The sequence below is a fragment of the Pholcus phalangioides genome, unplaced genomic scaffold, assembly GCF_987345545.1.
Source record: "Pholcus phalangioides strain wild (caught in Gottingen) unplaced genomic scaffold, Ppha-v1.0 ptg000013l_1, whole genome shotgun sequence".
In the NCBI taxonomy this organism is placed as follows: Eukaryota; Metazoa; Arthropoda; class Arachnida; order Araneae; family Pholcidae; genus Pholcus; species Pholcus phalangioides.
This window is the reverse complement of record NW_028301606.1, coordinates 28,324,459-28,352,245: the sequence shown is the minus strand read 5'-3', so window position 1 is coordinate 28,352,245 and position 27,787 is coordinate 28,324,459. Positions and strand designations below refer to the sequence as shown.

General features: G+C 38.0%; 1 protein-coding gene, 1 long non-coding RNA gene and 1 other non-coding gene across 3 annotated transcripts; 1 reads left to right on the top strand and 2 right to left on the bottom strand.

The window, feature by feature from the left end:
• Window positions 1–27,787, bottom strand: LOC149078907 (MFS-type transporter SLC18B1-like). The gene is made up of 14 exons (XM_089241104.1): window positions 27,576–27,787; window positions 18,268–18,583; window positions 13,471–13,566; window positions 11,713–11,786; window positions 11,475–11,622; window positions 9,526–9,594; window positions 8,541–8,628; window positions 8,319–8,458; window positions 8,082–8,180; window positions 6,815–6,906; window positions 4,557–4,652; window positions 2,038–2,112; window positions 1,529–1,622; window positions 1–525 (listed from the first exon to the last, which is right to left on the bottom strand). The coding sequence occupies exons 2-14, from the start codon at window positions 18,559–18,561 to the stop codon at window positions 394–396; spliced, it is 1,497 nt and encodes a 498-aa protein (XP_089097230.1). The 5' UTR covers window positions 18,562–18,583; window positions 27,576–27,787; the 3' UTR covers window positions 1–393.
• Window positions 897–8,029, top strand: LOC149078909 (uncharacterized). The gene is made up of 3 exons (XR_016193864.1): window positions 897–1,353; window positions 5,301–5,396; window positions 7,637–8,029. It is a non-coding gene; the product is annotated as an uncharacterized LOC149078909 (long non-coding RNA).
• TRNAT-UGU (transfer RNA threonine (anticodon UGU)) lies at window positions 13,708–13,781 on the bottom strand. Its single transcript has one exon. It is a non-coding gene; the product is annotated as a tRNA-Thr (tRNA).

Below are 27,787 nucleotides of genomic sequence, written 5' to 3'. Positions count from 1 at the left end.
CAAAAACTTTATTCCATATAAAAAAAAATATTGTTTATCTTTAAATAAGATATTAAATCATTTTCACGAAAGAAGAAAAGCGAAATGAAAATGAGGAACTCATCTCTAATAAAAACAGCTTAAATCTCCTCGATAACGTAATAAATATCACGTATATCATCAATTCGTGCAAATATGATACATATGACGTTTCTCGACTGCGGAAACGTAGAGAGAAGTATTTTCGAGGCCATTTTTTTCCTGTTGTTTTGCGTAATTCCAGGAAACTACGGAAACATCCAGTCGAGAGGAAACCACGTCGATGGGGGCGGGGTGAAATCTAATGGATGGCACGAGACATTCACATGATCCGAGAAATAAACAAGAAATCGTTTCTACGTTGCATTCATATCGCTAACTGTAAGATGCAATTTTATTGCCACCATTCATTATAGGCTTCTTCTCTTCTGGATCTTCAAGGTCATCTTTTCCTGCTCCTCTTTCCCTGATTTTGACGGTCGTGGTGTAGATGATGAGTACTACCGCCTGTAATGAAAATCACGATCAACAAAAAGAATGCACTAGACTCATCCGGCCTAATGTGGTGGAAGGGCAGGCCAGATAACAAAAGAGCCGGATGGGCCGGAATTCTATAAATGTTCACTTTCCTATCCATATTATTTAGAGAGAACACACTTCTTTTATAACCAAAACTAGCTCTTATTTATATTTTTGACCTCATAGTACAGACCAGCATTTTATAAATGTTTGTTATGTACTGTACGTTTTAAAAAATTTATTACAGAAAAAGAAATTCTAAGAATAAAACTATCGTACGTATATTGAAAGATAAATTTTATAACATCTAAAACTCAATTGCAAGAAACATTAAATTATATACATTGTATAGTATGAATACATATATATTTTCAAAGGAAACAAAACATAAGTGTCATTTTCTGCATGCGAGGGCTAATTAGACTAGGACTTGCGATTCATAGACGATTCCGAACGGGATCGTTAGTCATTTCGCTTCTTTTATCCACTGATAGGTTGATTCGCTAACCCCTCGGTGTGAGACTTCCTGCTGTCGTAATCTTTTTCTGGAGTCATGTTGTTTCGGTTCGCCGTTTCTGTTGTACCTCCACGTCTGGAAAGCTTCTAACAAGGACGAATCGGAAATCGAACTCGCAACACCTCTAAACATCCTCTGGTATTTTAGGGAGATTATCTTATCAAATCGGGCTACCGCACTTGAAAAGTATTACTGTAATTTTTTTATGTATTATTATTATTTTTTGACTAGGCCGGATAGTCGAGCGTGTACTGTGTTTTGAACAAATTTTCACCAGTAGGTTCTACCAATTGAATAAAGTAAGTAGCAAGTAATTAATGATTTTTTTAAAAAAAACTCCATTTCTTTTTAATGAAGTACGAGTGATAGATATGAAGATACGAGTTAATTTGATACTCGATTGGATTCAATATTCAGACTATAGATGCTCCTTATTGCGATGCAAAAAAATGTGAATAGAAATGCATTTATTACCAGTGTGATTTCGAATCCCAAGACAACCCACGTAGCATTGTCATATCCGACAGTTTCTAGAAGGTAACCGCCAAGTGATGGCCCAACAAAAGCTCTGCAAGAAGAAAATACATTCGAACTCAGTTTCAATATCATTACGAATCAGTTATTAACAACGTCCGATAACAGCACGTTGATGTTTTGGGTAAAATCCCGATCAGCATGAGTGTTTTGGCAACACCTTCTATAGCAGAAAGCCTCCGCGCGAAGCTTTGACGTCACTGAAGTCGTCCATTTCACCTGTAGCCATTGGATATAGCAGTCCGACGCGACGTATTTACATTTTTTTTTTTTACTTTATATCCAATGGCTATAGGTGAAATGGACGACTTCAGTGACGTCCCGAGCTTCGCGCGGAGACTTTCTAAGTGTTGGTTTTGGGCAGTCATTCATTATCCTCATTTTATTTGAGAGAAATTCTTAAAGATTAATCAAATGAGCAAGAAGCTGAAAATGGATTTCTCACTTACCCTAGTGACTGAGATGATGCGAACATTGAAGAAATCAATCCGTAAGTCGTGAAATCACTCGGGAAACCTCGAGCTCTGGAAATCCAAATAGGAAATATTGATTATCTTCTATTGAATGGACTGAATATTTCTTGTATACGAAATATTCTTTATGTTATTTGAAAATATCACTCTAACTCTGATATCGAACAGATATCATAGAAAAAAAAAAGGTCTCTTGCGGATTTTCTCTTATATTTCCAATTTTGTTATCCGGAAGCGATCGTTACAAAATGCCAGTTATATATAAAAATCCCTATTTCGTCATCTTTGAAATAATTTCAATGAATATATTGCAGTAAATGTGATAAATAGGTAATTATACATAATCACCTGTTGTTATACATAGTTACCAATCGTCTCGGTGAGTATCATACAGCATGGCACAGATCTTCTTCGACCACCTTCTTATACAAGATTCATTGAAAGACTGGTTATTTGTGGAAGATTACAAGGAAAAAAATTCATAACTGCCCCTAACGGGGACTCGAACTACGGTCTCTCGCTTGCCGGACGCGTGCCCTACCATCTAAGCTATGGAAAGAAGCAAGCGAGAGACCGGGGTTTTCGAGCAAAGCCTCCTAGAAGTACTAGTATCTAGGAGGCTTTGGTTCGAGTTCCCGTGGGGGCAGAGATGAAAATTTTCTTCATTGTAATCTTCATCTCCACAAATAACCAGTCTTTCAATGAATCTTGTATTAACAAGTGAGGACATTTCTATATACCTTCATTGAGGCAAAGAGAGCAATGATCTTGAGGTTAGTTAGGACAGTGTTTTTCTCAACCGCCGCCGGGCCGATTCATCATTTCATTTTTTTTCCTCATTTATTTCCCGTTAGTCGAGCTTATGACCGGGCTTTCCACTTAAAAAAAGTAATTCCACAGGGTCGCGGGCTTCTAAATGTTGAGAACCACTTAGTTAGGAGGCCATGTTAGGAGGTAAGTTTGATCAATTTTACTGCATTTTCTTATCACTTTTACCGGCAGTTATGCATAATTCCCACACAAATGACGTTGGTAAGTTTGATAAATATGTAATTAATGGCGCGGAAATATCACTTAAATTCAGCCTCTTATGATCATCCCTAAACATATTTTGCCATTAAAAACTAAATTGAATTTAAAAAAAAGTTTTGTAAGGATAAAAAAATATTATCGGTAATAAAAATATAAGTATTAATCAGCATTGCAATGTCAGCTTTCTTCACATTCATCAACACATTTTCCAAAATAATCAATCTCACTGATCGAATTCATCGTCCTAGATTGCAGTTTAAGCAAAATGCCTAGTAAATTTGAGTAATTTATTGGCATATTATCATATTTTCCAATATCAGCCATGAATCACCGGTAAATGTGGTAAATTTTCAATATTTAGCAAATTTACCAAAATGGTCGGTCATTATGCATAATTACTGGATTTTTCATATTTACCGTAAGATATAAAGGGTATCCCCGAAATTTGGAACTTTTAGTCCAGTAGTTACCATATTACAATATAAAGAGTTCAAAATGTGTATAAAAACTCTCTTAATGCTAAAATGGCGATAGCCGAATTCTGACTCTAAATGATTTTGAATAGCCTATACAGGAAGTCCAATGAGTCCTATAATTCGGCTTTTATCTCATAAACCATTCATCTTAGAAGTATAGTTCCAATTTATAGAATGCTCAAAATGTGCTCAGAAATCATTCTGTACCAGTTTAGAGAGTGAAAATACAGTGTTTCACAAAATTTAAAAAAAAAAAAATCTCAATTTTTATACAGTCCCTCTGTTCTCTAACTTTCAATCAGAAAATTGTTGCCCTGTCTATTCTGAATAAAAAAAATTTCCACGTTTCTAAGTGTCATATTCGCTGAGATAATTGAATTCAACCATCAGAGAAAAGGAAACATTTTATTTTCTGGATATTACGCTGTGAACTCGGAAGGAAAAGTCATCTTGTCTCCGCCGGGACAAAAGATGATGTTGATAAGATAGATATCAAGATATCAAGTTTCCTTGACATATCTTGGGCTGAGAAAAAGCTATCTATATCTCTAAAATGAGAGATAAGTTGGGAAAGAACAGCATAAACTAACGGACAACGCTTCTTTTCCCCTCATTTATGCTGTTCCCCCAATTTCTCTTCAATATTTTTGACTTCGAATATCTTAGCGAATATTGCAGTTAAAACTATGGGGTTTTTTTTGTTGGACTCACAAGAGACAGGACAACAACTTTCTTATCAAAAATTAGAAGACAGACTGTATGTATACAAATTTAAACTTTTTTATTTTGTGACACTATATTTTCACTTTCAAAGCTAGTACAGCGATTTCTGAACACATTTTGAGCATTTTTTGAGCTGGAAACCATTCCTCTATAACGAACGGTTGATGAGATAAAAGCTACATTATGACTTTCCGGACACCCTGTATAATACAATAAAAGGATTTAAAAAAAAGTATATTTCTCATATACTAAGATTGTACGTACATAGTGTCTCGAAGGGATCCGGTGAAAGCGCACACAAGCTTCGCTCCCGTCGCAATGCCCATCAAGACTAGAGCTCCAATAGTGATTCCCACTTGCCTGGGAAAATAAATGTATTAATTGCAAGCAATGAGTTTACTAAAACAAGTTTATCGATTATACAAGCATGGATACATACAGGAAAAATTCAAGCTTGATTTATTCATAAGAAATTAGTATTACGCCTCAACTTTTTTTTCGCCCATGGCTCCCTTTGGATCACATTCGTTTGTCGCTCTCAAATCCAGAAGAGAGACCCCCCTTTTCTTTGATTTCATTAGAAATTCCGTAGTGGAATATGTACGAGGTGTGATTTAGTAGTAGTTAAAGTCTTGATGGAGTAAATTACTACGATCACGAATTGGAGCGGATAAGAAAAGCTCGTGGAGACAAAGAAATGCTGACCAACGCCTGCTGTGATCCAGCCTAGGAATATGGTTTTTGTTAAAGTTGCATCCTAATGATGATTCCTGACAGATTTTGACTATCAAATAACTACTGACAATTCAAGTAAATGATCTCAAATTATATTGAAAATCAGCAAATAATCAAATTAACAATTCAATCAGCATGACAGGACGCTCTGCTATCGTGGGCGTTCAGTACACCAATTAACGTGATTTTAACGAGTCGTTATACAAGTGTTAATATTTGATCGATCACCGTCTTACGTAATTTTGAAGATTTATTTTTTTTATATTTGAATAGTTGTTGAATGAAACGTGTTCCAGAGCTACCGATGTCCATAAGGGCAATAGCCGATAGTACCTCCTGGCTATAAAGTCGTGACTGATGTTTGCTTTGGTAGGTATACTTATTGTTTCAACCGTATATGATAAATTATCTAATTACATCAATTTTTTTTAATTTACGGTTGTATGATTAGTGCAATGTTTAAGAATTGAAGGGTGACTGGACAGTATTTTTTATTCATTTCAGGCACACACACATAGTTATACATATGCTACGAACATAGATAAAATGTTAGGCCCCTCTCTCTCTCTCTCTCTCTCAGACCCTATAGAAATTACGCAGATTATATTAACTTTTTAATTAATTCAAAAGATTAACGCCACATTTATATAGATTAACACCAAAACGGGCATCTTCGACCAGGCAGATTTACATTATGGACGTAAAAGAATAAGTCCCTGTATTTATATTTGCAATAAGAACAAACTTTATGTATTTATAATTTTTTTTATTTGTCCTTAATTCTTTCCAGTGGGATCAGATGAAAACGTACGCTTCTAAAGGCGAAATGTCAAGCTACAAGTGTACCCAAGTCTCCCCACCTGAAGGGGCGACATGGGGTACGACTTTGAATTTATTTCCCTTCGTTATATCAAGTGGCAAAAAAAAAACTTATCCTTGCATAAAAAATGTGTGTGTGTGTGTGTGTAGAGAAAAACTTCTCCTCTCACTTTCTCTCTGTCCCCCTCTCTTTAACAGAGGTCTTCAACCTTTTTGTACTCTCGAGCACTGTTGGTACGCATCATAAAAGGAAGAGCACCCTGACGGCCAGTTTGGCATACGAATGCATGAAATCAGGGTGATTTCAGTCCTTGAATGCAATTCGTACAAGGTGTTTAGTTATAAAGTTGATCAAGTGCTATCGAGCAAGAAATTGGACACGAGCATCGAGCACTCTGGGTGCTTCAGGGAGCACCGTGGTGCTCGCGAGCAACGGGTTGAAGATGCCTGCCCTATAAGTAAGACCCTGTTTGGTATGCTTTTCAAGCCAAATTCTTTGAAGATCGTTCAAAACAATCAAACACTCGTATCGAGAATATTCCCATGAAAAATAAATTTTACGATATTTCCTGAAAATGTCTTTCGAAAAGCAATGTGAAAATATGATCTCAGTAGATAAGGTGAGGAAAATGTGTGGGAGAGAGAAATTACGGTACTTTATCAACACATGGTGGCTATTTTGAAGTTACGATTACCATGGACATTATCATAACCATGAATAATAATCTGTTGCAGCATCGATAGAAAATGAAAACTCCGATTATACAGAATCAAATCGCACGATTCGAGACTAAAAAAATGATCACACACATTCACTTTCCATTTTACTCTCATTAGATAAGATTGGTTGTGGACGACGAGATAACTTTTTCAAAATGTCTCTTTTTGTTATTTATTTAATTATTATTTAGACATTTTAAATTTATGCATACTATATTCTGGAAGGAAAATAAACATATTTTTCATACCTTTTTATGTTTAAGAAAGGCATCGGTCCAATCAACATAAGAGATATCACCATTATTATACAACCTAAGATGCTCAGCACTCTGTAGTCACACTGCAGGAAAATATTCGACTTTACTATGCTATTTCATAATTATTACATATTATAATCGAAAAAAGATTGAGTTAGAAAGGATAAAGTTCATTATCAATGCAAGATATTGCTTCAGATCATTTTTGTCGCACCAGGGTCATTTTCTGCACACGAGGGCAAATTAAGCAGGGACCTACTATTTATTGCCTATTCCGAACGGCAGGATTGTTTTTATACTCACCGAGAGGTTGGTGCGCTAACCCTTCAATGGGGGGGCCCCTTCGGTAGCAATTTTTTCTGCGGTCATGTCGCCGTTTCTGCTGTACCAAGCTTCATAAATCCCGGGCCAATTAATGAAACTCTAAATAAGTCTTCAATTTTTTAATCCTTCTCGAAATTTCATGACTAGGAATCGGAATTTTTCTGAGAGAAAGTGTTTCCTCCCCTTCAATGTCCAATAAATAATGTTGTCTTTGGTCATCTTCACACTTTCAGAAGAAAATTTTATTTCACAGCGCATGACTGATCAAAACAATCGTGAACGGTACTCCAATATGAGGAAAAATTCTAATTTCTTTCTTCGACGTCAGAAAAAAAACGTGTGTCCTTATACGTTTTACTAGGTTTTGACCTTTACAATAATTTCAACAATTTCTTTCCGAAAGTGTGCAGCACTCATCAAAATTATTTTCATTGGAAAATGTTTAGTTCTAATTGTAGTTCTCACTCTAAAATTTTCATGCCCCTACAGGTATAACTTTTCCTGATATAACGGCTTTTCGGCTGTCCTTAAACTGTTGGTTACCAGCATGACCATTCAGTGAAAATACCATTCTTGTACTGTTTGAGTCAATTGGCTAACTGAAGAATAGTTGTGCGTTCTCGGCGTTCAGCTGTGGAAAATGTGGTTTTGCGGGTACAGAACATTGTTCAAGTTATGTGAAGATGGACATTTAGATATTAATAGTGCTCAATGTTTAACATTTTTACTACGTATTGCATCTATTTTTGTATTTTTATATTTAATAAGTGACAAACGCATCATTTGCATTCTATGATGTCAACATTTTGTCATTTGAAGCGGCAGAGGATACTCCAGAGTCCTCTGAAGTAGAAAAGTTATTTTAGGCTAACCATGTATATAATACAGTGCATGATGCATGTGAAAAAAAAGGAAAAAAATGTAAATGACTAACGTTCTTGTCACAGAGCCAACCCCAAGCAGGCGCTGTAACAGCATACATCAAGCCGGCTAAAGCGAACATCATTCCCAAAAATATATTTTGCAGGTCAAACTGAAACAGAAATGAAGATTGAAGAGATGAATCGTGGTGTGATATAAATCACACATACACAGTGCATCTGATTATTTCACTGTAAATTATGTTGAAAGTTCTTCGACATTCGAAAGCGTCGCATTCGTACAGCCTTACCTGTCTTAGATGAGGCTCCAAAGTGGCTTGATTGAAACCTATGTAATTAAACGTCGTGAACACCGAAAATGTGTATATTAAAATGGCTGGATTCAGCCAAAACTTCAGCATGTTTCCTCGTCCTCCTCCTTCCGCTCGTTCTAGGGAAGAAAAGGGTGGAAAATTGAGAATGGGCGTTAACGGTATTCAATTTTGACGTTATTAATGAGTTTATCCACTCACTTGGACTCGGAAGTACGATAAGAATCACAGCTGCATCACAGAGTACGAGAGAACCCACGACGTAGAATGGCAGTCCAAAGCCGCCGAGCTATATTCATGAAATTATGCAACAATTATTACACAATTGAAACTATATGTGATAGTAAGTTTCATTTTGGAACCTTCCCATAGAATGATATTTACGGGACAAAGTATTTCAAATTCGAGAGTAGTATAAAGAAGGGATACTTTTTTGTTATGTGAAGAGGGGGAGGGAAAGAGTTTGAAAAATCAGGGGAACATCAAGCTTTTAGATCGTTTATCAACGTTATAGTACATTATAATACATTTTCAAAATGATAGTCATGCTATTAATTTACTCTTACTCTGCCCATCATTTTCTGCAACAAAAGTGAAGACGTTCAAGATGTTCCCAATCAAAAGTCATGGATTGGATGTTCACGGTCCTCATATGGGAAGGGGGTATTTGCAAGACTCAGACCAGAGCCTAGGACATCTTATTATTTTTCTTCATTGACACTATAAATTTATTTCAGATATGATTTTTTTTTTTAGACATTTAGACATGAATAACCTTGGCCTGGGCAGAGGGAGGGGCCTCCCCATGAATAACCCTGGCCTGGGCCTGGGAAGAGGGACGATAAAGATCTTCACCTTGTGACTCGGCAATAGGATTTTGATGCCTGTTTGAGAATTGCGCTCATCTTAATCATGATTTAATTCAGCAAACTGCATTATTCTACGAGGGAACAGTGCTTTTTGATCCTAGTGGTGACTTTTAGAACTAAATTCTCCCCCCCCCCTTCAGAATACTCAATCCCATGAGCACTCTCCCCCCCCCCCCATTCCCGAATTTCAGAACTTTTCCTCAAAGAGTTTTCATTTTATAACTTTTTCAAAATGAAACTTTGATTACGTCTTCCCATGTATAACATTTCACATTTGTAAAAAATAACTTATGTAATAAATTAAAGATGTCACTTACATCGTAAAGAGCACCTCCAAGCGTTGGGCCCGTGATCAGTCCGATTCCCAGAAATGTCTCCAACATGGCCTGAAATTCAAAAATTACTCAGTAGAAATTTTATGGAGAAGGAGTCTCGTATATAATAATTCGTACAATAGTGTCCCACAATCGACTGACTGTTTTTTTCAAAATGGGAATATCAAGAAAACGGTGGCAGATGTTAAAGTCATTCTTTCGGAACATAAATGTGACGCAGTCAGCAATTTCAACTACGTCATTCATGTTGCAAGGGTTATACGGTTAATAAAATAAAAATAATTAATTTTCAATATGGACACCCTGTGCCCAAACACCCAATTAGATATTTGTTGCCTCGTCAAAAAAAAAAAAAATTCCACGTTTCTAAGGGCAATATTCGCAGAGATATATAAATTCAAAAATCGGAGAAAAGTTGGGAAAGAAGTGTTGTCCGTTAGATTTTGTTGTTCTTTCCCAACTTTCCTCCGATTTTTGAATTTATACAGGGTGTCCTGTAATGCTAATGCGACTTTTATCTCATCAACCATCCATCGTAGAGGTATAGTTTCGGTTTAAGAAATGCTCAAATGGCTTTCAAAAATTATTCTTTACCAGTTTTAAGAGTGAAAATACAGTGCGTAACAAAGTAGAAAATCTAAATTTTTATACGGTTTCCCCCTCCCCCCGCCCTCCAATGAAAAAGTTGAAGGCCGACAGAGTTTCCAAGTCAAATATTCGCTGAGATATTCGAATTCAAAAATCGGCTGAAATTCGGAAAAGAGCAGCATAAATGAGGAGAAAAGAGCGTTGTCCGTTAGCTTTTGCTGTTCTTTCCCAACTTTCCTCCGATTTTGGAATTCAAACATCTTAGCTAATGTCGCACTTAAAAACATGGAATTTTTCCTGTTGGCCTCAGGAGAGGCAGGGTGACAACTTTCTAATCGAAAGTTAGAGGATAAGGGGGACCGTATAAAAATTGAGATTTTTTTTATTTATTTTGTTATCATTTTCACTTTCAAAACTAGTACAGGATAATTTTTGAAGGCCATCTGAGCACTTTTTTAAACTGGAATCATACCTCTACGACTGACGGTTGATGAGATGAAGGCCGCATTAGCTCTTACAGGACACCCTGTATATCTCAGTGGATGTTACACTTAGAAACGTGAAATGTTTTTCGCAATCAGAAGAGACAGGGAAACAAATTTCTAATCGAGTTTTTAGATACAGGGTGTTCGTATACAGTAATTTTTTTTAATTTTATTTTAATAACTATACAACCCTTTGCAACATGAATGACGTAGCTGAAATTCCCGACTTCGCATATTCATATCCCGCAAGAATGGCTTTAAATATCTGTCACCGTTTCCTTCCCCAATTTTGGAAAAACCGTCAGTCGATTGTGGGACACTCCGTATAAGATATGTACAGCTCATTACAATTCTATGAATTAATTTTTTTTTACTTCTTGATCAACTAGGTCTCTAGACTTTAATAATTCATAAAAATTTAACAGACTGTTGTCGGAGTATGTGTGTGTGTGGGGGGGGGGGGGTTCCATTGCAAAATTATTGGCAATAATTCAGATTTTTTTTTGAAAAACAAAAATTAGTTCGAGATTTTTCTTGTCGGTGGCTCTACTGGCTATTTCCATCACATTCTTCGAAGGGTATTCTAACCGGTAACTGTGTATGAAGCTACCTTGAACATGAAACAGTTCATTTCTTGTTCGGGTTTTCGGGTGAAGCACCCCCCCCCCCCTTCATAGACGAATTCCCAACTAATTTCTAATTTTACTGCCAAAAACATGAATTTTTGAGGCCGAATTCGTACGACTATTTGCCCAAATCATAAGAATTTTTAAATTCTAATGATTTTTTGGTTCACCTTGTAAATTGTATTACGTGGGGGAAATTAATCGATTTAGAAATTGAAAAAAAATCACTCACAAATGTCGTAGACATTTTCTCAGAGAAAACAGCAGCTATGATGGCGTAAGAAGCGGTTCTCATCGAAGCTGCTCCAACACCTTCGAGTATCCGGACAGTAAAAGCCAATCCAACGAACATGTCTCGGCCCACGACATAATCTAGAACCCTGCGGATACACTTTCATTTCAGTACTATAATAAAAACATACATTTGTAAACATTCACAATGACGTAGAATTCATGTTACACATGCTTACCCAAATATTACGGCAGTTATCCCGACTGTAAGTATGCCAATATTTAGGAGAAGTTTTGGCTGTATGTATGCTATCTGAAAAACACATCATGAGATTATGATAGAAGGCAATACAGAGTGATAAAATTATAAAGATTGCCTAATGATTTTGGCAGAGTCGCCCTTAGGGGGTGGGCGACAGGTGAGGTCGCACCAGGCCCCCGCGGTTTTGGAGGCTCCGAACTTGTGGTAATAAAGGCGAAGGAATACACATAATCAAAAATACATTTTTTTTGTAGTAAGCAAGTTGTCTGAGCTTTAACTGATTTGATTCTGGAATTATTTGTCTCATGAATTCTGGAATTATTTCTTTCATCGATTCTGGAATTTTTTCTCTCATTAATTCTTAATTTTTTTCTCTCATTAATTCTTAATTTTTTCTCTCATTAATTCTTAATTTTTTCTCTGATTAATTCTAAATTTTTTCTCTTCCATTATATAATTCTGAATTTTCATCAAATCCAGGATTTTTTTCTTAAGCAGTTAATGGTAATCAGCCAGATGGGGGAACTTCTGAATATCACAGGCCCAGTGAACCCATAATGCTCTTCAGACGGCCCTGGTAACAAGCCCGATAAGCATGCTTGCAACCGTGACCTACGTGAGTGACACGGATTGATTACTTTCGAAGGTCCCGTTACAACTCAGATCTTCCCTTTAGGCAATGAGTCTTAGAATACACATGCTGATACGTAGCACGAAAGCATCTTTCGAGCATATGCAACCAATGAGCATATTACTTGCATTCGAGCAAATGTTACCAATAAGCTCATTGTGGTATCATGTGCTCGGAAGTGGCATAGTTTCGTGCAACTTATCAGCATGTGTATTCCTTCCGCAGAGAAATGTGAACGAGGTGCATGTGTTGTTTAGTAGCATGTGTATTCCAAGCTTTAACACTGTTTTTCAGAAAAGAGGTGTGACCGAGTTTCTTCTCGTAATTTGCGAATTTACTTCATGTATGTTACTGCCAAAGCCGCGAACTAGCCAGCCCAGTTGACCCGGCCAATGTCCGACATTCGGGTTGTGGACGGCTCCTATCTATCGATGTCTATATACCCCCCCCCTCCCCTATATGAACCCCTATGATTTGGGGTCATCTCCCCGTTGGCGTACTTTTTGGTGTGATAATTATGGTCATTTATAATTAGCTATGGATAACTATAATTATTATGCTTAGCCAGGGCCGTAACTAGAGGGGGCAGGGGGAGCAACTGCCCAGGACGGCAGTTTTAGGTGAGAACAACGAACACCATTAAAAAATTATAGAATTTAAATTTTAAATTTGCGGGGGGGGGGGGGGGTGGCAAAATAATGTTTGCCCGGGGCGGCAAAGATCCTAGTTACGGCCCTGTGCTTAGCTGTGGAAACCCTAACGATCAAAGGAATCTGGATATCGATACCTTAGTGATCCATATATAGGAATGTATAGGGATTGACACATGGGGACCAGCCAAAACCCGGCGAAAGCCCACCACCAGACCAACCGTGACCCCCCCCCCCCGCTCTGTCTCCACTAAGGGATATAAGCCGGTCCGTCTCAGGAGACGTGGACCACGGAAAAATCCAACGAAATCCAAGACCAGCGAAAGCCCGAATTTCGGACATTGACCGAGTCGAATGGGTTGGAAAGTTCGCTAAGTGGCCAACTTCGGACTTTGGCAGTAACATATACACACGTCACGAAACTTGTTACGCCAATCTATGTTGAGTTACTCACAACTTTTCCCATTATAGGTGCAACAAGGAATATAGTCAACTGATACACTCCGAATATCAATCCATATTCAGTCGGCGTGGCTCCTTTTTGCTCTGCCTAAAAAATATAAGGAAATAAAGTTTTAGATCATATACACCGGTATATCAAACAAACTACTACTGATAATAATAATAATCAAGGAAACAGTTATTTTTTCCGGATATTATGCTGAGGTGAGCTCGGAAAGAAAAGTCATCACGTCTCCGCCGGGACTCGAACCCAGGCCCTCTTGCATACAGGGCAAGCATGCTACCATCTACACCACTGGAGACACATGAATCTGCCTTCCTAATTTCACGCACTGTGTCGTGAGGCGCTGAAGTAGAGGCATTAGTAGCCTCTCTTAACTTCAGGAAATGGCCCCCGGGTGGGACGGTTTAGAGAGATATAGATGGCTTTTTTCTCAGCCAGAGATATCAAGGAAACAGTTATTTTTTCCTACTAATAATGTTATCGAAAAAGAAATAATCTTTTATTTATTTTATTTTGTCATTTTATATGCTTATCTTTTGTTTTAAGGAAGCGACTTTTGTCAGCGACGTCTATCGGTAAAAAAAAAGTGAAAAAGCTTCCTTCAAAGATGAAGAAGAAATTATAAATATAGTAAAAAATATATACAAAAGAAATTTTCATTATCAGTGTTGAAAGCAACTGATAAAGGAAACTGATGACATAACCTTTTGTGGGTGAGTAGAACAAAAGAAAAATTCCATTATGGGATTTGTAAATATTTTCTCAACTCCTTTACGTACAGGCATGGCCCCCACTAGGGGTGGGCTGACAAGGCTCCACCCCTGGGGCCCCGGGAGGATTTTAATCAGTTTTTTGTTTTTTTAACGCTATAAATTCATCAAAAAGGGGGGCCCGTCCCAGCCTAGGGGCCCTGCTTCAGGATGTGGGGGTCATGCGTATAGACATGACCGCCCAGAAATGGTTTGCGTTCTTTCGCAAAGGGTTGGACGGTCTCGTAGAGCTCCTTTTTCGTACGGGCTTTTGGCAATGAATTCGGAAGAAGTGCAGTTCAAGTAGGTGATGTGAATCTCAAAAACTGGCATCATTTGTTTACACGTGGGAAATGAAGGGGGGTAAATATCAGAGTGGGGAGAGCCGGTTTTTTTTTTTCACTTCTTTTTCTCCCTCTCTCAGCTACCCTTCCCCTGTGCATGTTGTATTCGGAGTGATCCCCTAACTTATACGTTTCTCTCAATTATAAGACGGCTTTCTGCACTCCCGGTCAAAGATATAGCACAATGCAATTCACTAAAACGCTCAGAGAAAAAGTATCCAAATAATGTTACGTGGAACTCCAATTGGAAAGTTGTTGCCCGGTTTATCTTGAGGCCAACGAAGAAAATTCAACGTGCAACATTCAATGAGATATTTGATTTCAAAACTCGGCGGAAAGTTAGGAAAAAACAGCAAACGGAAAAAGCTTTCTCCTCTCATTTATGATGGTTCTACCCCCCCCCCCTCCTTTTCTCGGGTAGATTACTCCAAGGAAGAAATGTTCTATCTGCTTTCATGGTGCAATGGCAGCGCACTGCCACTGTGGTGGCCGAGTGGTCATTGCAACGGACTTGCATCGTGGATTCGGGTTCGGACTCCACCGGCGCAATAGTGGTAGTCGGCTGAAATTGGTCTTCTGTGGTTTCCAACTTCGAGGAGCGATCGCGAGCCTATCTCCTCCTTTAAAAAAGTCTCGCCACAGACAGCAACAGCCGTACAACGCTACAAATATGAAATCATTAGACTTCACTCGTAATTAGAAAAACTGATGGCAGGTGGCGGCCACTGCACATATAGCAAGCATTACACAGAAACAAACTTCATTTCAGGTTCACTAGATGTACACGCACATTCCGGCATGTTCGTTAGAAATTCCGTAGAGGAATGTGTAGGAGGTGAATGTGCGGTTTAATAATAGTAGTATTATGCGACCGTATACGAAAGCCTAAGTTAGTGTGGTCACTCCCTTGGTAGCTCATGCGGTCGCTAACTTGATCAAGAAAGCAGTCACTCGTACGATCTGTCCACGTCAAATGCACCGGGGATGAATTTGATACGTATCAGGGGCGAAATTTCCTGATCCCTATGCCTGCGCGTTGTACCAGCACCTCCTATAGATAGACCTCCACACAGGTTGCCAAGTTCATCTCTAACGTCATTAAGACTACCTAGCAAGTTTGGCACATTTTCACAACCACAGCATCCTACTGTTTTTTCGTTTCTTCTTATCATGGCGTAGAACCTTCCTGGTTGGCTCACAAATACCGCATGGTGATTGGATGTGGGTCCTCAGACGTCACCAATTCTGAGCACGATTGTTTCTTTTCCGCATAATCCGATGATGCTGGCACGTGCAGCGGAATTTTTTTTTCTCTGAATATTCTGAGTGAGAATGGACTACTTGCTGACGTCACGAGCAGCATGTGGACGCAACACCTTCTATACCAGAAAGCCTCCGCGCGAAGCTCGTGACGTCACTGAAGTCGTCCATTTCCCCTATAGTCATTGAATATACAGCAAAAAAAAAAGTAGAGAAGATTTCTCGCATACGCGTCGGACTCTTAAATCCAATGGCTACAGGTGAAATGGACGACTTCAGCGACGTCAAAGCTTCGCGCGGAGGATTTCTGGCATAGACGGTGTTGGTGGAGATTGGTCTTCTATCTCTAGGAGGTGCTGGTTGTACACGCTATTTGAATAATTTCTTTAACTGGAAGTACGCCTCTAGGATCAACGGTTCGCCAGTAAAATGCTGCAACGGGAATTACGCATAATCACCCTGTTTTTTGCTCCGACAGATTCCTTGCGAGAGGTTAGGAAAAAATCACGGAAGGAAATTTTCAAATTTTGAAAATTAGAGTTACAAAGAGCGTTCAAAGTTTCAAAAGCGGTTAAAGTGACACGTAGTAGTAGTTAAGGGGCCATTCAAGTATTACGTAAGCAGATTTTCAGCCATTTTTTACCCCCCCCCCCTGTCAGCAGCTTAGAGTATTTCATATCTTCAAAAAGGGGTGGTTGATGACGTAAGCACCCTTCAAACCCCCCCCCTTCCCCCCTTTGTCATCAAAAGTCAGCAAATCCGAAACCCCCCTTCGATGCTGACGTAATACTTGAATGACCCCATAAACGGTATTTTCAAAATTTCAAGTTTTTTATTTTTATGATGATTTGAATTGAATTGGGAAATATAACATTATAAAAATGCTCTTTTTACACGAGTATTTAAATTTTTCCAGTGTGAGCCGCTATACATCGAAAGATTCTGTTAATGGTCAAAACACAACGCAAACGGGAGACTGGAACGAACGCATCGTTTCAGCTGCTGGGAATCCAAAGGAAAATCACTGCCGCGATTTTACGAGATTGACAAGGTCGCCGTGTTTATTCAGTCGCGAAAACCAAAGATTGATTAAAATATCTTTTAAACTCTCTCGTACGTGCTATTCGTCGTTTTTCCCCCGGTGTATACGTACGACTTTGATGATAAATCAAGGATGTATTTATTGCCCCGATAACAAATTTGTCACCTGGCTTAATACAATGGTGGTCGGGGTCGTAATTCCAGGTGCCAGCAGCGTTCAACCAAGAGGGGCTCGGTTCCATTGCCCTCAAAACGGGTGGCTTTGAACTTTCAATGTGTTCCCGCAAAAGGTCCATTGCCCTCAGTCTGATGTAGGTGCCACTGTGGGGGTTGAGTTGGTCGTAGTGACGGACTGTCATCGCAAGGACCTGCGTTCAAATCCCACCGTCACCACAGTTGATTTTCTTTCGTTCCCAACTTCGAGAAACAAATGTGAGTCGATCTCCCTGCTAAAAAGTCTCGCCGCAAAGAGCAACAGGCCTACGAACGGGACAAATATTCAATCATTACATTTCACTTCACTTCTGAAATATAAATAGCAACACTGATAAATCTGGCACAACACTATATATACGCACTCAGACTGTTAGGTACGCAGTTACACTTCCGGCAGAACTCACTAGGTGGTAAATTGCTCACGGCGATAGACCTGAGTTGTGCCAACACCATCTATAGCAGAGGTCCTCCGCGCGAAACTCGTGACGTTACTGAAGAAGGTCATCTCACCTATAGCAATTGGATATACTACTAAAAAAAGGGTAGAGATGGCGCGTGCATCAGTCTATGAACTTCAGTCATCTTCGTGTGGTTCCCAACTTCAAGGTGCGAATGCAAGCCGATCTCTCCATTGAAAAGTCTCGCAACAGGCCCATAACGGTTGAATCTTCAAGCATTACAATTCACTCATAGTTCGAAAAATATGTGGTAGATGGCAGCACTATAACAAGAATTACACAGAAACAAGCTTCACGTTACGTTCACAACACGGACACGCACATTCCAACCTGTACCAATTCGTTAGAAGTTGCGCAGAGGAATATGGCGAGGTGCTTGTGTGGTTTAGTAGTAGTCATCTTCGTGACTTTCAGTGACGTCACGAGCTTAGCGCGGAGGCCTTCTACTGTAGACGGTGTTGGTTTGCTCCAGCATCATTTTTTTAATGGTGCTGGAGCACCATTTATAATTGGGTTGCTGTATTTTAGAAATATAATGACATCCATATTTGTTATGGGCATCTTTTTTCTCAGCCACCTCATTGGGCATTTTTCCTGTTGTGGCGTTGTATTTGTATAATAAATGCATGCAAAAAAATACTATTCAAATAAATTTATGTATTTTTTTCTCAATTCATTTAATAATGTAAAAATAATTGATCATATATTCGTGCATACCTCTTTAGGAAAAAACGGCGCCTGCAATGATAAGCAAGCCCCGATGCTGAAGTTACCGAAAGCCAAAGTTACTAGAGTTGCCCATTGGGTTTTGGTGTATCTGGATTTCTTTTTGGTGATTTCATCCTCCCCCGATGACGGCACCGCGTTATCAGGAGTGATGTTTATTGCTTTCCCATTACTCGAAGTCTTATTGGGATTTTCGGAGCTGAGTTGAAGGCTTTGGCTGCTGAAGAGCAAGTTCAGGGCTGATCTAGAAGACTCGGTCTTCTCTTCGGCGTCACTTGTGGGCATCGTCCTTTCTGCTCTGGTACGCCTTGGGAAGAAGACACAGAATTGAGCACATGCATAATTAAAGTTTCAAATCTTCTCATTAAAACAAAAGTGTAGTTAGTATTCACACAAGCGTAGTCAAATCACATAAATAGTATTAATATTTGAGAGTTATTGGTGTCAGGAAAAATGTTAATGCCACATCAAAGATGGGACTTTGTAGCCTGTGTTGCCTTTTTTTTTTTTTTTGCCTTCCGGAACTTTTCAATAAGAATGTCTTGTTTTTTCAAGAAAAGCTCACGTGAATTCAATATTTATTGTCATCGTGTAAACAAATAATTTTGCATAACTTTACAGCTATAGACATTAGTATAAATGTTTTCTTTTTCCCCCCCGCGAAATGTATTCGAATTCACTGCAGATATACCCTGTGATTTTGCTGTTGCAGGTTCTAATTTAAACCGTGATTAGCCCCATAATGCCCCGTACATTGGCGATTTGTTCGTAACGGATAGCGTTGAAAATTCATCAAAATTATTCATTCATTCCGCGAATGGCAATTTTTCAGCAATTTTAGCGATAGTCGGAAACTTTACTTGCCTTCGACAAATTTTTCGGCTGTAAATGGCAACTTTACTTGTCTTTGACGAAGTTTTGGCTGTGAATGGCAACTTTACTTGCTTTTGGCAAATTTTTTGGCAGTAAATATCAATGGCACTTTCTTTGGGGGGTGCGGGTGATAACCTTTTTACCCACCCCGACTTGCAGCAGCCTTCTACAATATTTCCCGTAATTAGCAATTTTCAGAAATTTTAGCACTACTTGATAGCTTTATTTACCTCTGACCATTTTTTCTGTTATAATTGGCAAATTTACTTGCCTTGGGAACATTTTCGGCGATATCTCATATTCTTATGAAAGAAATATGGTCAGACTAGTTACTTATAGTGTTGTGGGCATTGATATTTTTCTGCCGGAACAACTTTCACAGGCCGGGTGAAATCCCTTGACGGGCCCACATTTGGCCTGCGGGCAAGAGGTTGTGTAAAAAAACATTCAAGTGGTTACTGAAAGCGAAAGAATTCATAAAATAGTTTTCAGATGAAAATCTTAAGCTAACCACAAATTTATCTTAAACAGCATAAATGCAATGCAAAAGCATTGTCTTAACTGATTCTATCTTTCCTCCATTTTTTACTTGTTATCTTTCCTTTTTTTCGAATCGTGAAGTACTTATAAACGTGATTCTTAAACGTTTTGTGTGTCAAGACAAAAGACTCTGTTACGTCATATAATGATACTTCCTTACGATTTCTCGACTCAGAAGATGAAAAACAAAACATCTTAAGAAGCGACGGAATGTTTTCGAAGGTTCCATTCAATGGAATTGTTTTCTCTTAGGTAACATGATGAAAACACGGACTTCTTCGCGTTTTTTCTTAGAGATAAAAAATTCTTATTCAAGTGGAAGGAGCTTTTGTCTCTCTATAGAGAGAGACTTTAAATTGATGATAATGAAAAATAAAAACTTGTTTACTCATCATAAATATACGGTTTCACTTGGCAAATACGTAGTACGCTGTAGGTAAACAACCTCTATATACAAAAAGAAAACACTGAGGGGAAACAAGTCACAAAATGAATGTCATGTTACTTAATTAATATCAATTTGACATTTATTTATTTTATTATTTTGTTATTTTTTAATTTAATCTTTCTTTTTTTTCTTTTTTTTTTGTGATGTTGAAGAGGAAATTTTTTTTGCAACATATATAGATACATATTATTTTAAATGCATAGATTATGAATTGAATCAATGGTACTGAAAATGGCATTAGTCACATTTTTTTTAGAAAATGAGTTATGAGTGTATTTAGGCCTATATTCTGTAGGTTTAAATACGCAGTTTTGTATGAAAAGGGTACCAATTCAATGCTCAGCACGGCACTAGTAGGCAACTGAATTTAGTGTTTGTTTTTAAAGAGACATCAGTCCTGGACTCAGGTTCTGTTTGTTCTTGGCTGGAATAATGTTGTCAGACATAGGCGCCGGAACGTAGAGGCTGAGGTCATTTGAGCCTTCCCCCCCTCCCCAATAAATTTTGTGAGGGGACTGATTTGGAACACATGGGAGTCATCCCCCCCCCGCAATAATTTAGGAAAAAACAATGCAATGTACCTTCCCCTCTCCTATGTATGCGGTTAAGTCCCGTATATACGGGACGACCAGCAACTTTCAGCCCCTCCCAATGTTTTCTTCATGTCGGAGCTTCTTTTGCTAGCAGAGTTAGCATGCTCTTCTCCTTTAACTTTTCTTAGTCTTGTGTTTTGCTTATAATTTTCTATGATTTTCTTTCCCGCTTTCTATTACTTACCACGTTTGCATCATTTACATCAGATTCACCTATCAATAAAAATGAGTTGGTGTATGCTTGTGTCTGTCTGCGCATTCCTTAAGGGGCTGTCACGACCACTGAAGTCGATTTTTCAGAAACAACTTCAAAGAATATTTGATTCAATTGCAAATCAAATGCAAAGTTTCGTGTCAATCGTTTAATTTGTACTTTTAAAATAAAAGAGATGTAATGAATTACAGTGTGAATGTAAACAAAAAAAAACAAAACTAGACACGGTTTTCTCATATTGCAGTTTTCGAGTTCATCCGTAAGATTGCCTAAAACTACTGCGACAAAAATTCTGAAATTTTGCAGAAATTTTTGCTGTCAACCCTAAAAAATTATATTTATTTGCAGTTACTATAGTTTCTCTCGATTCGCTGGGAAGTAACCACCACATTTCTCGTTGAACGTGCCTGTTAGGCTAGAATGTACGACTTGGGAATCCGTACGGTACACCCTAGATGAGAAATAACTCAGTCTTGATACTCACGTGGCAAGATGTGACTTCAGAATTTTCACCTACTGCGATCGTTGTAAAAGGGAACGAACCACAAAAAACAAAAATGGAAGGAAGCATATAGAGGGTGCATAACAAAACGGGGAGTATGCAATTTTGCTGGCGGACCGTTGATCCTAGAGGAATACTTCCAGTTAGAAAAAGTTTCCAAATAACGTGTGTTACTCAGATATGTCATTCATGTTTCAAGGGGTTGTATAGTTATTGAAATATAAAAATTATTTTTTTATACAGCTCCCGTGTGCCCCAAGACCAGTTAGAAATTTTTGTTGCCCTGTCTCTCTTGATGCTGACAAAAAGTCCATGTTCGCAAGTACAATATTCGCTGAGATATTCGAATTCAAAAGACGGAGGAAATTTGGGAAAAAAAAAACCCAACCAAACCGCACCTCTTTACCCTCATTTAACGCTTTTTTCTCCTAAATTTCCTCCATCTTTCAAATTTGAATGTCTCAGCAAATATTGCACTCAGAAACATGGAAGTCTTTTTGTTGCCATACAAGAGAGACAGAGCAACAACTTTCCAATTGGGTTTTGGGGCACACGGAGGCTGTATAAAAAGTTAACTTTTATATTTTAATAACCATAACAACATCTTGAAACATGAATGACATATTTGAGTATTACACGTTATTTGGATACTTTTTCTAATTCAAAATATATCTCTAAGATCAACGGTTCACCAGCAAAATGCCATACGCCCCCCCCCCCCCTACTCCGTTTGCTATGAACCCTGTATATGTTGGTCCTCTTTCTTAACGTAAAGAGGACCTTTGCCAAGAATGGAAACCATGGTCATCTTAACACATGGGGGCCACATCCAAACACTGCTCGGGGGTCTCATGTTAACGAGACGAAAATACTAATAAAAAGTTTAATACGATATGCAAGACTATATCGAAGTGATTGGACAAATCTGTGAGGGGAAACTCAGAGAATATGTTTATATTATTTGATCGCAATAGTAGAAATTTCAAAACCAGGCAGTTTAATGCACGACTTTCCACTGAAAAGAAATATTCACCTCATAGTCACACAGGAATTATTTATATAATGATTCGAAAAAATACTAATATTCTAAGGCCTAATAGACTTTTTCTACACATAAAATTTGGCAATTATGAATTCATATAAAAATGAGCAAATTCCTTTTTCGGGCATTATAGTTACCATTTTTCGTCACAGGAGTTAGCTTGTCATAATATCTTTCTCTCCTGTGTGTGTGCGTCTCTCCTACACAAACTTAAACCAGAATGCGAAATAAGGCGGGTTGACATGAGAAAGACACCTACCGTAAATTGATACCCTGCCATTGATACCTCTTCACCCCTCGTAGTAGCTTTCATTGTATACTTTCGTAGGAAAAAAAAACTAAAACCCTTTTTTGTAGAGTTAAACCAGTTTTAGATAATCTTTCATGGGGAAAAAAAATGTTCTTAAAAATATATCATTTTTTCGAAACCCAAACCCATCCAAAACATTTTGATAACAATAATTATCATTTAGAGAGAGAATAGTAATAATAATGACATAATTCCAGTGGTCCCTCCCCCAACTTACGGTATGCGTACCTCATGGGAATCTACAAACTAATAAAAGGATGAAAAAAACCAAAACTTTGATTGTAGCACAAAATACAGCTTGATATAGACTAGCTCTCCCCCTTCGCATTTAAATTATCTACGCATTTCAAAGGGCGCGCACTCCTTTCACACGTTTCTGGCTGTATACAATGCATTTAAATAAATGCTGTATCCTATACATTTATAAGGATATGGATGCTCTCCCCCCCCCCCACAATAAACATATCAACGAATACGTACACATGCCTCCTATCCTTTTCGATTGGTACGCTTGTCTCCTACACATTTTTAGTTGGTATTTACAACCTATCCATTTATGGGAGTTACAAAGCCTCCTACTGATTTCTGGATGCACGCAAATCTAAGAGGTCGGGCGCGGTACCCCGGTCGATAAGATACTCGCCTAAAGTACCAAAGGATGTTTAGAGATGTCGCGAGTTCGATACCCGGTTCGTCCTTGTCAGAAAATTTTCCTGACACGGGGGTACAACAAAACAAAACGGCGACTTGACCGCAGCAAAAAATTGCTACCGCAGGGAGTCCCCCATCGAGAGGTTAGCGCACCAACCTCTCGACGAGTATAAAAAACAAGCCTGCCGTTCGGAATGGGCAATAAATTGTAGGTCCCGGTCTAATTAGCCCTCGTGTGCAGAAAATGACCGTGGTGCGACAAAAATGATCAAATGATCTAAGAGGTCAGTAAGTTTTCTACGCATTTCTTGGGGAAACTGAAACTCCTACGCATTTCTGGGGGTAACAGACTCTCCTATACATTTCTAGGGGTAACTGAGCCTCCTACGCATTTCTAGGTGTGCACAAATCTAAGGGAGTCAGCAAGTTTCCAACGCGTTTCTAGAGGTAAGAAAACCTGCTACTCATTTCAAAGGGTATACATGCAACTCCTTCCACGCATTTCTTGTAGTACGCAAGCATTTCTATGGAGATGCCTCCTAAATATTCCAAGGGGTACGCATGCCTCCTGAGCATTTGATTGGCAAGCATGGGGGGGGGGGGGGGTTTGAGGAAAATTCTCCTGCTCATTGAAAGAGATAAGCAGAGTTACTACGTATTCCAAGGGGGGGCAGCCTACTTAAACCTATGCATTTTAATGGGGTGCTCAAACCTAGAACGAATATTTAGAATAGGCATTATATATATACATGCCTATGTATAGGCATTACATCTTGGGGGGTACGCAAGTTTTCTACGCATTTCGGGACACTTGAAGTTTGAAAGGTTGGTAACGGCAGAAATAAATAAATTATGTCGTGTTGAAGTTCACTATTTTATACAACTTTTCTATACACAACATGAGGAAAACATATCATTATATTAATTTAAAATTTGTATCACAAAGTGCCTATCACGAGTTTACGCTTATCTTCGCTAATAAACCTTTTTACGCGTTATTACATAACTTATGAGAGTGGTCCTTTTGAAATATTCTAATCCTACATGACATTCGAAACTATTTATTGGAGAGAAAAAAACAACTCTGCGCTTGTAGATAGATTATAACGGATAGAAAAACAAAATGAAAGATAAACTCGCTGTTTGTATGTGTGGTGTTCACATGTACAGACAGCATCGTATTTCATCCGATCAAGCTGATCGAAGCGAACAACTGATCGGCTGATAAGCTGAATCGCATCATCGGGAAGAACGCTCTTTAGTTTGTGTGTGTGTGTTTGCATTTGCGTAATTTACCTTTTGAGTATCGATTTCATATCGAAACTGGACTAACGAAATATCAGAAAAAGTCTTACATCTTCACTGGAAAGAAATATGCTAAGGTCTTTTCAAGGTTATGGAATGAATGAAAACAATTTTTGAAAAACAAAACAACAAAAATTATATATATAATAATATGTGATAACAATATTTTTTTCTATCGAATTTTTTTTTTCGATAACTTTGTTTATAAATAAATAACTATATATAATATATTATATATACAGTCAAACTCCCGGTTATAACGACATTGAAGATTTCATGAATTTTTTATTTGTTATAACTGAGGTGTCGCCCGAACATATAGCAACCTAGCTATAAATAGCGAATATTTAGCAGCCCGAAACGGTCATGGGCCCTCATATAACTGCAACTGGGCTTCCTTTGGAAAACGGAAAAACCTCTTCCAGTGAAATAGTATATCCGAAATAGTATTATTCATGGAAGAGAAAAGATTTCATACCTTGCATAAGGATGTTTCCAAAAAAATTGTATATTATATATTATCTGATCCTAATATACTGTATATAAAGTTTCCGAAACGGAAAAAAGTTCGGCGATTGATTCTAAAGTAGTTAAAAATATTTATGCGCATTTCTTTTTACATAAAAATGTCAGAAGAAATGTCCATCACGAAAATAAAGTCTCTGCTGCCACCTATTAAATAAAAATTAAACTATCTGTTATAATTTCTTAAGTAAAGTTAGTTGTTGCTTTAAAACCGGTATGAAGACGAACAAAATGTGTTATAATATCGTATATTATTTGTTTTTATGCATACCCATGTAAGTTTTATTCGCCAAAGTAGCGGTTGATAAGTTTTTAATGTTTGCTTTTTGATAAATGTTTATGTTTGCTTTTTGATAAATGTTTATGTTTACTTCTAAATAATTCTTTGTACCCATCGAAAAGCATTTTAATAAGTATTTCGGCGTATAAAATTACACCGTACTACCGTTTACTATAATTAAAATTATAGTTTCATAACACATGTTGTTCATTTTCATTCTGCAAATCGTTTTGAACAAAAATTTTATTTCTAGAATTATAAAAACAGATAATTTTATCTTTACTCACAATAGGTGACAGCAGAGGTCCTAACTTAACGTGGCTGCTCACACTTATAATTATGATAAAGAAAAAATAAGAAATACAAGCAAGAGGGTTAGGAAATTTTTTTCCCAATATTTTTTACCGAAGGGTTCGCAAATTACCTCTTTCATTTCGCGAAAATTTTCACTTAGCATCAGCGGTCTGCAATGAGAAAAAGGTTGAAAAGAACAATGCCCTCCGAAATTTGTTTTCAAGATTTCCCAGTTTTTATCAGTGAATATGTGTTATGTTTTAATGAGGATTTACCCGGTTTCTCAGTCGTATGATCTGGTCACCCTATCCGGTCCAAGTCCAGTCCCGTACCGTAAATCCGCCATGATTCTATAAGGGAGATGAATTTACCGACGCCAACAACGTGGAGAATTATATTTAACGGTTTCGGGGGCTAATTCTAGATTTTTAATTGGTGATCACATTTTTTTTCTTTTGAATTATTTCTTTCGAAATTTCGATTTTAAAAAAAAAATTGTATGAATTTTGATATTTTCTACGCAGAATAAATCAGTGTGTTCTTTAAATTTTTTTCAAGTGAAATCTAGTGATGGTATTTTCGGGCGTGAAAAATTATGATTCGGGTATCTATTATTTTAAGTCACGTGTCCGACCGGGCATGTAGATTTTTGGAGATTCGTTCAGCCCTGATAGTCATTATACCGATGATGTCCGCTCATTATGATAATTGTTCGTGAAATTCTGCTCTAGAAATACTCGTCTCGCTAGTATTCCATGACCAAGATCACTTGAAACGCGAAATCAACTGAGAGCTCAACGGACCTTTGTCGTATCATACCAGTGATTCCGGTGTCTTCAGACCGGAATTTCGTGAACGATCTTTAAAGTTTGCGGGCATCAGGGATACCATGTCCGCAGTGTAATCAGATGCATCTGATGGTCTTGAAGCATATCGTGCCGGATGCCAAATGGTAAAAAAAAATCTAACGCCAAACACGAGTCTAAGACCCTTTCAACTGCTTTGAAAATGTCCTTTGGGATGACTGTTAAAACGCTCATGGCCCTAATATAGATAGGAAGGGGGAGGACTGAGAGGACCATGAAATCCAATTACTTTTGGGCTTTTTTGCACTATAAATTACTATGATGAGGGTTCGTAAAAAGTCGTGTCTACCAAATATCTCAGTTTATGAGACCGACTTCAATACGCTACGGCCACAGTCACATACATCCATCAGACATTGACATGATCAACCACATCTCACGTCAATATCACAGACCTACCTACATCGCTCCATGCATGAATACACATTTATTTCATCGTTTTGCAAGTCGCTAATTGGTGTGACCTTGGAGTACCATCTGGGCGTGGGGCTCTGATGCTTCTTTCACTTGAGGCCCTCTCAAGTGAAAATCGGGTCCTAAATTCAAGATACCTATCTTATATTTTTAATAAGCACTAAAGAAATATAATTTTAGACGCGTCTGAAGTACACACTCTCGCGTAATTTAATATTGTATGTTCCATACAGGCTTTTTTTTTGGGGGAAATTGACAAGAGAGAATCGTCAGAATATTTTCACTGTTCCCCACACATCTCAATCTCTCTTCAACTGTTCAGAAACCGATCCAAGGTACATTTCCCGGTCTAATTAAGCGTGCATCCATTTTAGTGAGTAGGGTGAAATAAAAATGAACATTATATGAATATTGAAAACATTGGTTCAATACACATACGTACCCTTTTTCTTTTTGATTGTATATCTCCTCGGAAGTTCTTTATTCAAAATCGAGAGCCACGCACATCTATCATGGATAAGTCTCACGAATAACTTTGCTGAGAGTGGAAAAATTGTCTCTGGTATTGTCTCGACGGGAACCGAAATATGAATATTGTCCAACAGAAAATTTTCTCACAATAGGGCTTGTTTTGTTTTATCGAATTGGGTCCTT